This window comes from Benincasa hispida, chromosome 9 (genome assembly GCF_009727055.1).
Source record: "Benincasa hispida cultivar B227 chromosome 9, ASM972705v1, whole genome shotgun sequence".
Taxonomy (NCBI): Eukaryota; Viridiplantae; Streptophyta; class Magnoliopsida; order Cucurbitales; family Cucurbitaceae; genus Benincasa; species Benincasa hispida.
This window is the reverse complement of record NC_052357.1, coordinates 537091-553397: the sequence shown is the minus strand read 5'-3', so window position 1 is coordinate 553397 and position 16307 is coordinate 537091. Positions and strand designations below refer to the sequence as shown.

Sequence of the window (16307 nt, the reverse complement as noted above, 5' to 3'; positions counted from 1 at the left end):
TAATATACTATTTATCATTTCCCTTTGTGGCAGTGAAATGAGAAGGGACATTCTGGTCATCTTCCACTTCCTATTAGCGGGAAAAAGTACCTAACTTAACGACCATCATAGCAAGAATCGTTCTTTGCCATTCTTTGGCTATTTCTCCTTTCTTTCTCTCACTCTAACAACTGGTGCACAATGGCATTCGTCGTAGCCGACGTTATTGTGCATTCCTTCCCCTCTATTGTCGTCGCCACCACCGTCGTGCAATGGGGAAGAGACCGCCGTCGGTTGAGTCGATGTCCTATGACGTCCACAAGCCCATGTCAATGCCACCACCACCAAGCTATTATCCTCCCCCGCCCAAGCCATGGTTCCCATGGCTGGTGCCTCTCATTTTTATAGCCAATGTGGCCATGTTTATTTTCACATTGTATGAAAATAATTGCCCCGCCACCACCGGAAGAAACCATTGCCTTCTTTACCCCGAGCTCGGACGGTTCTCCTTCCAACCGTTTCAAGAGAATCCCCTCCTCGGCCCTTCAATGAACATGTAAGACTCAAAATCCTGTTTCCTACCAGTAAATTATTATGTGGCTAACGATTTTATGAGAATTTAGAAACGGTCTATTTCATTAGAGCGGTCTAATTGAATAATTATTCGTTTATATGGAAAATTAGCATATGGGTTTTGTGAATGGGGATGAAATTGGATGACCCATGAAGAGAAAGAATGAAATTTAAAAAAAATAAAAAAATTCTGAGTGTTGCAGAGTTGGGGAAAAACAGAGGGAATTTTGTTAATTGTGATGGTTGGTTTGATTTGATTTGTTTTATGTTATTGTAAAATGGTGTTGCAGTTTGAGAATATATGGGGCTTTGGATAAAGAAGCAGTAGTAGAACGTGGGGAAGGGTGGCGCTTGGTGTCTTGTATATGGCTTCATGCTGGAGTTATTCATTTAATTGCAAATATGCTCAGCCTTCTCTTCATAGGAATTCGCCTCGAACAAGAATTTGGATTTTGTAAGTACTTTAGAAATTATTTGAAATGATTTTTCGAGTGCTTCAAAACATGTTTTTTAGAACTTAAAAAGTCATTTCAAACAGTCTCGTAATCTTTTATGTATTGATTTATTGCTTCACTTTTCTTAGCATTCATTTTTCTTCCTTTAACATATATGTAATTTAATGACCAAAGAAAGGAGAGATTTTGCCTGTGTTTTTAGCATGAGTTTGGTTTTGTGCTTCCCCTATAAATATTCAAGTGTTCTTTAATGGTTTTAGGATTTCTTGATTATGTAACCAAATAGTACAAGAATTTTAAAAAGAAGAAAAAAAGGTTAAAATTACAAATTATTCTCTTAGAATATTGACATATTTGGAAAGGATCTCTAAAGAGTTAAAACCCACTTCTATAATATTCAAAGTCACTCTTAAACATGCTCATCTCAAACTTGGTCATAGTGTATTTTAAGGTTCATATTGAAATAACTCAAAAACCCATTTGGATTTTTTTTTTTTTTTTTTTTTTTTAAGAATTTTGTTCAGTCATTTGGGATTTTTTTTAGTTTTATTTTTATAGATAATTGCAATGATAACACTTTTAGGGATAATAAGTACTTGTACAGTAACAAGTTTAAAGAGTTGTAAATATAGCAAAATCTATCAATGATACTCCATCGCCGATAGACTCATACCAACGATATGATCTAAATTTTGTATTATGTTATTTTTGTTAACACTTTAGGCTTGATTATTATATTTGCAACCGTTGTTTGTTTTTATTTGTGTATTTTGTGTGTTTTGGCAGTGAAAATAGGATGTTTGTATGTGCTTTCTGGATTTGGTGGGAGTTTACTTTCATCTCTAAGTCTTAATTCAGCTGAAAGTCCAACCATATCAGTTGGTGCATCAGGTGCACTTTTTGGGCTTTTGGGAGCTATGCTTTCTGAGCTCATCACAAATTGGACAATTTATGCAAATAAGGTACTAAAATCCTTAAAAGAAAAATTCTCCTTTTTCATTGTACTATAAACATCTTTGAACTTATGACTTGTTTGTCATTGAAATTCAGTGTGCAGCCCTCTTGTCTTTGATTCTGATCATTGGCTTAAACCTAGCAGTCGGATTCATACCACACGTCGACAATTCCGCCCACATTGGCGGCTTCATTTCGGGCTTTCTCCTCGGCTTCATCCTCTTAATCCGACCGCAATTCGGATACGTTAACCACAAGTACATCCCTGTAGGCTCTGATGTGAAACGTAAATCCAAGCACAAATGTTATCAGTACTTTTTGTTGATTATAGCTCTACTTCTCTTGATTTTCGGGTAATTCGCGACAAGAAATTGTACTTTCAGCGACGATGTCTCTACTTCCCCGTCTTGTTCGAGATCTTTTTTTCGCTAACTTTTGTCAGTTCTATTTTATGCAGATATGCTTCTGGTTTAACAAAGCTGTACAGAACTGGTCCACAAGTATTGACAAGCAACATTTTCTGAAGGTTTTCATTGAATTGTTTGACTTGATCATTGTTTCTCTTTTATGCCAAATTGATGAAGCACATGAAAATTTAAAAGAAAATGAACATTCTTTTATTTCCTCCCTTTCAAAGTGTACTTGTGAGAAAAAATCATTTTAATGTGAAGTTTAATTTCTTCTCACTCACAGTAGTAGAAGAATTGTATGTAGAAAAATACTCACTTCTTTGTTCACATAATGAGGACTTTTCTTTTCATTCTTTTCACTTAATTCTATTAGATTTCTGTTTTATATATATATATCTAAAGATCTAATGTTTACACTTTGAAAATCAATGCAATGGAGAATGTTAAGAGATACAATACAAATTGAGAAGATTTGAGGTTTAATTTATGTTTAATTTTTTTTAGATATTTTGTAGTACAACAATCGAGAGGGTGAGGCATTAAACCTTCGAATTCGAAGGAAGAAAGTTCAATTATTATTAAGCTAAGCTCACTTTCACCTTTAATATTTTTTTAGTTCAACAAAGGTGGAAGATAAAAATTTGAATATTTAATATTTTTAATTAATGATGCATGCCATAACTAATTAAGCAATGCTAAAATAAATATAAAACTTGTCTCAAAATAAATAAATAAATAGAAAACAAAAAACCACTATAAACAAATATACTTCCTTAATAAGAGAAAATGACCACTAGAGAATTTGGATTGCGGTAGGTTTTAAAATAATTGTTAGTAGTTATGCTTTTAGAAAAATAAGATGTGATGAAAGTTTCAAATGAAGTAAAATAGTGTTTGGAAAATTTTAACTTTAAATTAGAAAAAATTAGTTATGATGTTTAGAAAGTTAATATTATATGGTGTAATTTAGTTATATGAACCAAAGTAGACTTATTATTTCAATTATTTTGATATTGATAATTAATTTATAATATAATATAATATACATATTTGAAATTATATATAATTTGATTTCAACTAATTTTATTAATCTAAATTATTTGATAAAAGTTTAATTTTTATAAAAATTGAATCAAATAAAATTTGAAAATAGATATGGCAGAATATATTAATATAGAATGATAAATTTAAGATTGGTAAACAATTAGGGAAGGTAGCAAATTTTAGGAAAACTAATTTAAAAGCTAGTATCATTGTGTCACAGGGTGGAAGCGCGGTATTGCGTATTTTTAAATTTTTCCCGTGCGGTGCCAAGTTACGATTGATTAACTAACTGGACCTAATTTTTGTTCACCAGGTGACTATGGCAAGTCGAACACATCCTAAAACGGGCGGTGTTAGGTACTCATGACTATAAGGAAGGTAGAGACACATTTGTAGAAACAACACTTTATTGCTCAAGGTTATGAAAACCACAATTACAAAAGGACTCTAACTCGCAAGATTAACTTTAGAAGAGTTTACAATGGAGAGAATTCACTTTCGCTCACAAAATGCTCAAGTGAAAGCCCCATGATTCTTACAAATTTCGATCTCCTCTTATATGCAAGAGGAGGAGGGAGTTTTAACCTACAAATGTGGAGGGAGTGGCTTAAGTGGATGGGTTGACTCTCCATTTTTCTTTCTCAGCCACTCCCTTGAGTACCACGACCAACATCCCTATATTGGGGTTAATGCCCTGAATCTCATGGATCCTGTAATTTGTAATTGTAATGTACAAACTGAAGGAACTCTTATCAAAGAGTACCTATGAGCGGAAGCAAGATCGTTCCAAACTCAATGTGACAAAATTATCGCATTCACAATCAAACAAACTAGTTATGCATTTAATAACAAATTACAACATGCTTTGAACTTTAATCAACAAAAGAACTAGATACATACCTGTTGAAGAACTCTTTTTCGCCTTTAAATCTTGCTCTTGTCAACGGACTGCACCTCTTGCTCTCGCTGTGCCAGCCAAACCAGTCATCCACCAAATCTCGATATCGTCTACCCTCGAACGGACTCCTCACGAAAAAGGCAGCAGGGAAAACACCACCACTCGGAACCCTCGGTATTATCAGAGTGAAAATCCAGGAAGTGTGGGCTCTGTAGGATTTGGTAGAGGGAATGAGGAAGGAACGATTGTTTATCACGACCAAGCAAGTGGGAGAAATCGGGAGTCTATCGTATAGACAGATGCTTAATCGTTTAGGTAAAGGTACACAATCGTGTAGTAAAAGGGGTTTGATCGTATAGACGATCGTTTAGTAAAACGCTTGGACGCGCGATCGTTTAGAAAATGCTAGACGATCGTTTAGTAAAAGCGTGTGTACACGATCGTTTAGTAAACTTTGAGCTGTCTGTATGCTCTCGGCTTGCTATGTGATAGGCAGTGTACTAATCGGTGAGTGAATATTTGATTTTTTTGCAAAATGAAAACCATTTTCATTTTATCCTTCGGTTACGAAAACTGAATGCAACCTCCCACTATCTCATTCGGTTAAGGAGAAAAAATCGCAAAACAACTATCCCATAATTGTTTAAATTAAAAAATAAATATAATCATATTATATTTATAACCTATGGTTTAATATCAACATCATATGCAACATATGAACTATAGTCCTTTTCTCCTCAATTATATATAAACCATATTTATATCATTTTCCTCCAATTAATATATCTCATACATCATGTCAACCATATCATATATAATTGACCAGTTCAATCATATCATATATAATCGAACTCCCTCTTGTCAATTTAAACACTTCAAACTGACTCAAAAAACTAATTCTCAACTTGAATCCATTGAGTTACCAAGGGGACCTTATGGACCTATGGCTCGAAGCTCTAACGGTATGTGAATAGCTAACAACTGCACTCTTCTCACCACAGATATATTTCTGTGTCCATCAGATATAATCAATCAATAGTACGATAACCATTCATAGTGCTCATAAGTACAGCTGGGCCAATTTACCGTTTTTCCCTTGTAGTTACATCTAACTCCTTAAGTACCATTGATCCCTCTAATGAATAATACAACATAGTCCTACTATGTGTGGACACCTCTCGGGCCATGAGAAGGTGTGTGGGCCCACATCGTTCAAGCTCCCGATCAGCTCTTAAGGGAGCAATCTATCTACGTATCCCTACTTCGGGGAAGGAGTGAATTCCATCTTATGTAGCTGAGTTCCTAACTCCCAAATCAGACGAATTCCCAAAGTGGTAGATTTGAGCCGGTGATCTGGCCACTTGCACCCATACAAATCAAAGAATCGCTTTCAAAGGCTGGAGTTCCTAACTCACTTAGGATTGAGGTCATGTTACCTATGGTCATCCTAGTGAAGTAAAGTCCTTTTCATGAACGACGTTATATAACGAGACTATAACACTTCGTGGTTCGGCCTTATACAAACTCCTTTGTATAGGATGCCCCCACTTGCATATCTCTGTTGGGATTGGTGTCTTAATTCTCCTGGAGTCTCGTTGTTTTGTAAAGATACACATTGTTCAATAAATAAAATAACTGTTATTTAATTCTAGCATTTACTCATATCTAATAAACAAAGCTCCTTGGTTATCTTATGTGAACTTAAGCATGTATATGTGATATACAAGTGGATCACGCCTTAAGTGATAACCTAAATCGATTTGTAATATAAGGATTAAGGTGGAATACCTGATCCTGATGACACTACGGATACGATCTGCTTTGTAGAGGTTTGCAAGTATTGTAAACGACTACAGATGGTAAATCCTGACCATTCATATGGAGACGTGGAGCGGGAGTGTCCTATACAAAGAGTTTGTATAAGACCTGGACCACGAGATGACTAGACTCTGTATATAACGCCGTTGATACTAGAGACTTGCATCTCACCTAAATGACCATAGGTGACACGACTTCAATCCTGAGTGTTTTGGGAACTCCTGCCTTTGAGGGTGGTTCTTTGATTAGTATGGGTAAGAGTGGCCAGATTGCCAACTCAACATGCCTACCTTTTTGGGGACTTTTCTGATCTGGAAGTTGGGAACTCAATCCACAAGATGGAATTTACTCCTTTCCTGAAGCAGAGATAAGAGAGAGATTGCTCCCTTAAGAGCTGATTCCGAGGCTTGAACATAGTGGCTGTAACACCCTGTATTTTATTTTTAGTATTAATGTAATTTTATTATTTTATTATTGGAGGGTATTTTTGGAATTTTGGATTTTCAGTGTAAGTGCAGGAATTTATTTTTAACCTTGAAAATTATTCAATTTGGAAATTAATGACAGGAATAAATTTTTTTTCGGGAAGGAAAGGTAGTTAATAAAATAAAGTAGAATAAGGAAAAGAATAAAATAAAAGATTTATTTTATTTCCTTATAAATTATTATTATTATTATTTTTATAAAACAACTCTTTTTCTTCTTCTTCCTTGCACCATCGAAGACCTAACCTCCCCCTTGTTTTTGTTTCTCTAGCCGCCGTCGATGCAACTCGTGACCACGCCGCCTCCAGCCACCAGCGTTTCGCCCGACGTCGGTCTGAGCCGTCTCTGCCACCGCCAACCCAACTCGCTCCTGCTGCATCATTGCAAAGCTCAGCCCCGCCCTCCAAATCCGCGCGTCCGCCGCCCCTCTGTCCGAAACCCAGCCTCGTTCACCGCTTCAGCCGTCGTTTCACGTTCTTTCCAGCTGCAGACTCGCGCGACCAGAAACCCAGCTTCGTTCGCCACTCGTCCAGCCCACTGTCCGAGCCCAGCCGCCGATCTCCACTGGTCACTACCTTCATTCACTATCGTTTGTCGGATTTCGGCGAATGTTGGTAAGTTTTGGGTGAGATCAGTTGAGTTTTGAAGGTTTTGGATTGCCCATTAAATTGTGGATTTTCCTTTTTGTTGATACCTATTATATTTAGGATTTAGATACAAGACTGGAGTACTTCAGAGTGCGCAACGTGTTGCCCAGTGGATTCAAGTTCGTTCGGCAAATAGTTTGGTAAGCGTTATGATCCTTGTTGTTGGTTGTTGGGCACCCATTGATTATTGGACTAAAGAATGATTTAATTTTAAGTATTCTTGAAGGTTCTAAGTCGTCATCCATTGAGTTTTAAAATTTGCTAAAAGGAGATTTTGGAATCAAAATCTTACGAGTGTTTGTTGATCAAGTTTCGTTTGGGTAAGTTAATTGGTGATCATTGGATTCAATTTGTATGTTTGGGTCCTGGTTCCAAGGCTGAAATTTAGTATTATATATGTATTAGGGGACTCAATTCAGGACTTATTTGGTTGGAGATCATTAGCTTGGATTAATATCTAAATTTGACTTCGAGGTAAGTAATCTTACCATTGGAACTACCCATGGGCCAAGTTTTATTTGTATGCTCGCGTGATAAGTGTATGTTATGGTAAATATTAGCATGTCAATTGATAGTATGACCTGAATCAAGTATGTTCTGGCACAGGTTTTGTTTTGTTTAAAGATACACCTAGGCACTTGATCTTTAGTATGTGATGGTATGTGATTTCATATGTTGATATCTGATCTGCTGGTGCTGAGGCATACTTGCATGTTGTGGGATTATGATGTAAGATATACATGAATGTAGTATGATATGTTGTCAATAATCATATGTATGTGATGGAGCCATGGTATCAAGGATTTTCATGTATGTTCCAGAATGGTACAATGTTGATTCTTAGAACGTTGAGACTGTGTGACTATCCTCATTGATTAGTTAGACGCTCACCAGTTTGTGTTTCCTTTGGGATTCACCAGTTTGTATTTCCTTCGGGATTCACCACTTTGTGTTTCCTTTGGGATTCACCAGTTTTGTGTTCCCTTCGGGTTTCACCAGTTTTATGGGCATATTTAACTACAATAGGATAGGGATTAGTCTCTTGTTTGTTCCATTTGTTTATATGTCGTAGGTGGGTATCTAGAGGACATAGATGCCTAACTTGACCCTAGTGGTGAGGTTACTTACTGAGTATTTTATACTCATTATTTTTCATGTTGTTATTTCAGGTAAAGGTAGAGATGCACTGGCGATGGTGTAGTGGAATTCGTGATCGTGTCACTGGGACTAGTTTTTACGCTTCCGCATCATGACATTTAGAGTCTTTATTTTTTTTTCTTAATGTTTAGTTTTACTGTCTTAAACTTATTATTACGGATTATTTCTTTTATATACTTTTAATAGTCTTTTACGAATTATGGGTACCCTATTATTGTTTTAACAATTGCATTTAATAAATGTCTTTTGAACTTCTTTTGTTTAATTAACATTTATTTCAACATAATTGAGCGTCATTTTAAATTTTATGCATGCATTTATTTTAGTAACGATCTAACCTAAGTCCTAGGGGGTCGGGTCGTTACAGTGGCTACAGCTTCTCTTTAGAAGAGAAGACTCAGTCATAGTAGAACTATGACTTATGTTCATTAGAGGAACAGTGGTACTTAAGGAGACAGATGTAACTACATGGGTATAACGGTTATTGGTCCAGCTGTACTTACGAGCAATCTGTGAAGGGTTGTCGCACTGCTGATTGGTTAAAATGGACACATATATATCTGTAGTAAGAAGAGTTCAACTGTCGATATTTAATAGAGTGCCTAGCAGTTAACGGATGGTAGATCTCGTGACTAAAAAGTTTAATTAGTTATTCACGTACCGTTGGAGCTTCGAGCTACATGTCTATGAGGTCCCCTTGATAGCTTAATGGATTCAGTTGAGGATCAATTCTTGGTGTTGATTTGAAATGTTCAAATTGACAAGAGGTATTTTGATTATATATGATATATTCGGTTTGATTTATGAGATACATCTAGTGGAGAATTGATGTAAATGAGATCTACATTAAGTACCATGGAATAGAAAAAGAACTATGGTTTATATGTTTCATGAGATGAAATAATAGTATGATAAGTTGGTTATCATTTATGTTTATAATAATATTAATTATTGGATAATTAATTCTTTTTCTTTTAAATAACCAAAGTAGTGGGTGGTTATTGGATCATGGTAACCGTGAGTTTAAAAGGAAAAATGGTTTTCTTATTTTAAAAAGATGTTTTACAAAACAATTTGAAAAGGTTTTTGAGTTTTCTCTCTTGGCAAAAGAAACTCGCGAAGTTGTCAAGTAAATTCGAATTTCTAAACGACGGCTGGGCGAGCTAAACGATCGTGCAGTGGCAAGCTAAACGATCGTATAGTTTTGCTAGACGATCGCTAGCCCAAGATAAACGATCGTTTAGAGTCCGTAAGCAACAGAACAAGCTAAACGATAGAATAAATGATCTCATAGCTTTTCTAGACGATCGCATAGATTTATCTAAACGATTGGACATCGACCTATGCGATAGATCTCTACCATCTCCCACTTACCCAGTCGTGTACGCGATCGGTGTTTCCTCCTTAGTCTGCCTCATACCAAGTCGGAACAGATACGACCCTCTGGATTCTCACACCGAGAATACCAAGGTAGCCTTGTTGGTGGTGTCAGGCTCAACTCGACACCGTTGAGGTTTTCCTCTTATACACATCTAGATGTGTATAAGAGACAACCCTCTAGATTCTCAAACCGAGAATACCAAGGTAGCCTTGTTGGTGGTGTCAGGCTCAACTCGACACCGTTGAGGTTTTCTGGAGGCCATTTGCTATTGCAGGGGAGTTCGTGACTAAGCGATCATTGAGGGGTTCGTGACCGAGCGCGAAGTGTTCATGCCGTGTTCGTTGCGGTGTTATGTGTTGGGGTTGATGCCCTAAAGTCTCGTGTCCTGTAGTTTGTAAACAGTATATACGAACACCTGTGATTGTTAAGATATGATATTATTTCACATCTTGTTATTTTGCTCGGTTATTTGTTTTATTTGCTTTACCACAAACCAATAAACATAAAATCCCTGGTTATCTATATGTGACTCAAGCATGTATATGGTGACATACAAGTGGATTATGTCTTGAGTGATAACCAAAATGGTCTGTAGTATATGAATATATGAGGGAAACTTTATCCTGGTAATGCTACGGATGCGGCCTACTTTGTGGAATGGTCACAAGTGTTGTGACTTACCACAGATGGTCTGATCCTGATCATTCGTGTTGGGGGCGTCCTATACAAAGAGTTTGTATAAGACCTGACCACGAAGTGTTAATATCTCGTTATATAACATAGTTCATGATAGAGACTTCACTTCACTAGGATGACCATAGGTAACATGACCTCAATCTTGAATGAGTTGGGAATTCCTACCATTGAGGGCGGTCCTTTGGTTTGTATGGGTGCGAGTGGCCAAGTCGCCGATTCAAACCTACCATTTTGGGGATTCGTCTGATTTAGGAGCTAGGAACTCAACTACACAAGATAGAATTCACTCCTTCCCCGAGGCAGGAGTAAGTAGATAGATGACTCCCTTAAGAGCTGATTCTGAGGCTTGAACGATGTGGTGGCACACACCTTCTTTTGGCCTGAGAGATGTTCACACATAGTTAGACTATGTTGTATTGTTCATTAGAGGAATTAATGTTACTTAAGGAGTGAGATATAACTACAGGAGAAAAATGATAAATTGGCCCAGCTGTACTTACGAGCATCTGTGAAGGGTCATCGTACTCATGATTGGTTATATCCAATCGACACATAAATATATATGTGGTAAGAAGAGTTTAGCTGTTGGTCTTTAATGGAATCACTGACAGTTAACGGATGGTGAATCTCGTGGCAGAAGAGTTTAGTTAGTTATTCACGTACCATTTGAGCTTCGAGCCACATGTCCATTAGGCCACCTGGGTAGCTTGGATAAAGTCGAGAACCAGTGTTTGGGTTAATTTGAAATGTTCAAATTGACAAGAGAAAGTTCAATTATATATGGTTAATTATATAATATAATTGGCTAAATGTATGAGATACATTATTTAGGAGGAAAATAGATATAAATATGATTTATATCAAGTAGAGGAAAAATTACTATAGTAGATATATGATATCAAACTATAGGATATAAATATAATATGATTATATTTATTAATTAAATTAATTGATTAATTATTTAATAATTAACTAATTAATTCACGTATAAACATGGGAACGTAGGGCCGTGAAAGTTAAGGTAACTGGCGGGTTGAAGTATGAAAATCGTTTTCATTTTGATAAGTTAATCAGTCGTGTAATTGATATCCCGTGCCCAAAAGAATTTGTGAAGTAAACGATCGCAAGAGCTTATACGATAGAATCTTATTCGTCTAAACAATCGTCTAGTTCATGCATTCCCTAAACAATCGTATACCAATTTCCTAAACGATCGTCCAGCCTTTCCTAAACGATCGTGTAGCTCTACTATACGATAAGCGTCTCCGCTATACGATAGCAGAGTTCTTCTCGTGCGCGCTTATCGTTTACATGAATTCTTCTCCTCCGTCCTCTACCAAACTCACCAGAGCCCACACTTTGGGTTTTTTACGCCGAGGATACCTGGGTTTCCCTAGTGGTGGTGTTGTCCCCGAATCCTTATTCATGTACGTTCGGATCGTGCAATAATAGTCGAGAAACTCGTCAGGTGCTAATAGATCAGTGGAGTTTTCCGTTGCTGTGGGTTCACACAAAAGAAGATCGTCTTCCTCTGGTATGAACCCCTTTCTCTATATTTTATCATACTCTGGGCATGCTATTAATAATTTTATTATGCATAACTGTTAGTATTGAATGTATATCGTTTATGTTTCGGTCACTTTGAAATCAAAGCGATCTAAGCCTGCTCATGAACTTCTCAATATTGAGATCTTTCATTGTGGTCGTGTAGATCGAGCGTTCGTGGTCGCTGTTGTTCGAGCGGTCGTGCAACGGAGCGTGGAGACGAGGCTTCAAATGTTCGTAGATTTCCTCTCTTGTTCATTCGAGTTTATTCATGTTGTAATTTCTTTGTATGAATTGTATAACCGTTTGTTTGAAGTCGACTGTAATTTGCATTGTTAATTCATGATTGTAATTTGGAATAGTCTTGTTCTGCTGTTCATGGAAATATCAGATCCTATTTCCTTCAATTGGTATCAGAGCCAGGTTCTCTGATATTCCAAATTACAGATCTGAATTGAACGAATTTTTCAGTCGCGGTGGGTTTCTGCATTTATAGTTAATCGTTTTCTGCATTTGTGGATGACTATGATGAATGTTTCAGGCTTAAATTTCCTTTTTGTTAAAGCTTTCGGTATTGCAAAGTGTTAATTGTAAGGGCCCCTGTATTTTTTAGGCGAAATTAACATCGCAATCGAGTCTGTAATTCAAAACATTTGAGTTCATTGAATTGTTTTGATGAAGCTTCGGCGCATGGTTATGCAGTTCTCAACGACGAAGAAGACCAAGCGTTGGTCGGATCATATAGTCTCAGGTAAACGATCGTTGGGATTTAACTAAGCAATCGTTTAGATATTTTTTTATAGACGATCGTGTAGTATTTTCTAATTGATCGTTTAGTTAATGCTAAGCAATGAGGTAAATCGTTTACCATATCGCGTAGCGTTGGTTGCACGATCGCGTAGGCGCTGGAGGTAGGCGATCATAGTGGGAGCATGCGATGCTCGTCGTTTAGTGGAAGGTGTGCGCTAGACAATCGTATAGTTAGCAAGCTTCATCGCTTAATTACTACCTATGCGATCGCGCGTATGCGATACGGTAGTTAAGCGATCGCTTAGGCGATGGTGCTTCGCGACATCATAGTCGCTTAGACAATCACGAAAGGCGGGCGTTTTGTGAAGTGTGCTAAGCGATCGTGTACTTCATGCTTTATCGCTTAGTAAAGGTACATGATCGTGTAGTAATTATTAAACGATCGTTTGGATTTTTCTAGACGATCGTATAGTAAATGCTAAACAATCGTTTAACTCTGGAGCGCTGGTAAGCGATAGAACGAAGTGTTTGTTTTATCGTGTAGACGATCGCGGGGTGCTTAGTACACGATGGTTGGAGAAGTAGTGCTTTGCTCAAGCGGTTCAAGACCCGGTTTGCCTATTTGAACCAGAGACTCCTTATCTTTGTAATAGTTAGCTTTCTTTTTGTGTTTTTAAGGCAATTTTACTCGATTCATCAACTTTTATTGTTTATACATGTGATGTATGGTACTTATATGCCAAAGTGTTTATCATATAGTTAAAAACCCACCTTATTGTGCAATTATTTATGCATCATGTATTATAAATATTATAATATTGCATGAAGAAATTACTTGAAAGCATGTGCATGCATCATGAAATATAAGAGTTGGATACCTTATCCTGGTGACGCTACGAATATGGCCCGCTTTGTAGATGTTACGATTATTGTAAAGTGCTATAAATGATCTGATTTTGATCATTCATGTAGAGACATGTGAGCGGGATGTTCGGGGTTTGTATAAGACCAGATTACAAAATAAATAGTTTGTTTATATAACACCGTTAATAGTCGAAACTTACGTTTCATTAGGATGATCATAGGTGACATGATCTCAATCATGAATGAGTTGTGAACTCTTACCTATGAAGGCGGTCTCTTGATTTGTATGGGTGAGAGTGGCTAGATCGTCGATTCAATAAGCCTACCTTTTGGGGGATTCCTCTGATTGGAGAGTTGTGAATACAACTACACAAGATGAAATTCACTCTTTCCCTAATGTCGGGGTAAGTAGATAAATTAATCCCCTAAGGGCTGATTTCGGAGCTTGAACAATGTGGCGCCACACCCTCTCTTGGCTTGAGAAAAGTTTGGTCATAGTTGGATTATGACTTATTATTCATTAGAGGAATCAGTGGTTGGTACTTAAGGAGTTAGATGTAACTATAAGGGAAAAACGGTAATTTTGGTCCAATTGTACTTACGAGCAATTTGTGAAAGGTCATTGCACCATTGACTGGTTATATCTAATGAACATAGAAAATATACCTGTAGTGCGAGGAGTGTAGCAGTCAGTCTTTAGTGGAGTAATCGGCAGTTAATGGATATTAGATAATTTAATTAAATAAGTTTAATTAATTATCCGAGCACCATTGGAGCTTCAATCTACAGGTTCATAACGTCCCATCTGTAGCTCAACAAAGATTATTGAGAATTAATTTTGGATTAATTTGAACTGTTCAAATTAATTGAAGGAATTAATTATATATGATATAATTAATTTAAATTAATTATATGTGATATAATTAATATAATATATTTGATACATTATAATATAAAGTTTATTTGAGAGAAATTAAATATTTGAATATGATTCAAATACTAATTATATGGATAATATTCATATAATTAAATTTAGAATAAATGGGATTTATATTAAATACCATGTATTATTGAGAGAAATACAAATGTTAACTTATATTGATTTGATATAATATAAAAACTATAGGTTATGTGTTATATTCTATATAACATATAGTTTAATATATAATATATGATAAGTTAGTTATTATATATATATATATATATATATATATATATATATATATATATATAAAATTTAATAAGAGAGTTATAACTCCCTCCCCTATTACTCTCAAATCTATCGTGTGCGGGTAACAGGTGGTGGTTGAGTTTTTTTTTTTTTTTTTTTTTTTTTTTTTTTTTTTTTTTTTTTTTTTTTTTTTTTTTTTTTTTTTTTTTAACCCAATCTTCATCTTCTTCATGGGAGATTATAGATGGGTGTGTTAGTTTGTATGTGAAGATCTCTCCCAAGAAAAAAAAATTCCTCTAAGAAATTTTTCGTCCCTCCTCTAAAAATAGTGCAACACCCACAACTTTTGCTTGAATTATCATCCTAAGGAGAATACAGAGGTCTAACTTCTTGTTGTGGCCTTTTTGTTTGTTGCATTTTTGGAAATTGTTTTTCATTGGAGGTTCGTGACTATTTGGAGAAATTTCGTGAAGAAATCGTTCTTCAAGGGTATGTAACATTTTCTCTTTTCCTTTTTTAAGCTATTGTAAATTACTATTTATGCATAAATTTTTGTTCTGTAAATTTTCAATTCTGTAAAATTAAATTGGGACAATCCCACTTATGTATTCGAACCTCATGGTTCCTTCACCCTCCTATTTTTTAGGAGGGAATTGTGAACATGGACCACTTGCACCAAAAAGTTATCCTCCTTCTTAGACCTCTTCCCAGCCACTCCGTCCTTCGATAGCTACCATGTGTCCTCCGCTAATCGCTTCATTGAGCGCCAGGTGTCCTCCTGAACCTCCTCGGGTAGCCCTTAAGGTGTGAGTCTTGCGGACCACCTTGTCCACTTGGGGCTTGGAACACCCTCCTCGTGTGCGTTTGCCCCTGCCGAGCACCTGTCACTGGTGCTGGCCATGCGTGCGGGCCCTCTTAGTGTGCCACTTCCTGTGTGTGCATGCTCGCTTACGTCCTTTGTGTCGTGCGTGCTGGATGCATGCCATCCCCCGTGTTTGGCGTGGTTATGCGCACGCCCTCTACATCGCGTGCGTGCTTTCCTAGCCATGTAGCCTCGATCTTTCTACACATGTCTTGGAGGTTAGCGTGGGACTTCCGTGTTGCCCGCTGGCCCCTATGCCCTCCTCTTATGCCTACAGCCCACTTGTCCAACCGTTCCTCCCTTGGTTGAGGTGTGTGCCATTTGACCCTCCACCTTTCAACGATCGAGTGAGTTTCCACGTGCGTTGACCTAATCTGCCAAGTCTCTTGACTCCAGTCCACACTTTGTCAATTGCCGTCAACTATTAGTCTACCCCCTTTGATGCCCCTAACCATGCTTGAACCTCCCTTGGTGCTTATGTCGAGTTTTAGGTGTCTGACATATTGTTACTTAAAATTGTAGGTGATTAAGATTTTTCTCCATAATCTCTTTTTAAAGGCAAGGCCAATCTAAAATGGGGCCTTAATTGTACTCATAACCCAATATGGGTTCTATCT

The 16307-nt window shown here is 36.8% G+C and overlaps 1 protein-coding gene across 1 annotated transcript; it reads left to right on the top strand.

Annotated features, from left to right (window-relative positions):
* Positions 1-234: 234 nt before the first annotated feature.
* On the top strand, positions 235-2583 carry LOC120087005 (RHOMBOID-like protein 5). The gene is made up of 5 exons (XM_039043847.1): positions 235-535; positions 843-1006; positions 1794-1969; positions 2058-2314; positions 2419-2583. Exons 1-5 carry the CDS (start codon positions 252-254, stop codon positions 2483-2485), a joined length of 948 nt encoding a protein of 315 aa, XP_038899775.1. The 5' UTR covers positions 235-251; the 3' UTR covers positions 2486-2583.
* The last annotated feature ends 13724 nt before the right edge of the window (positions 2584-16307 follow it).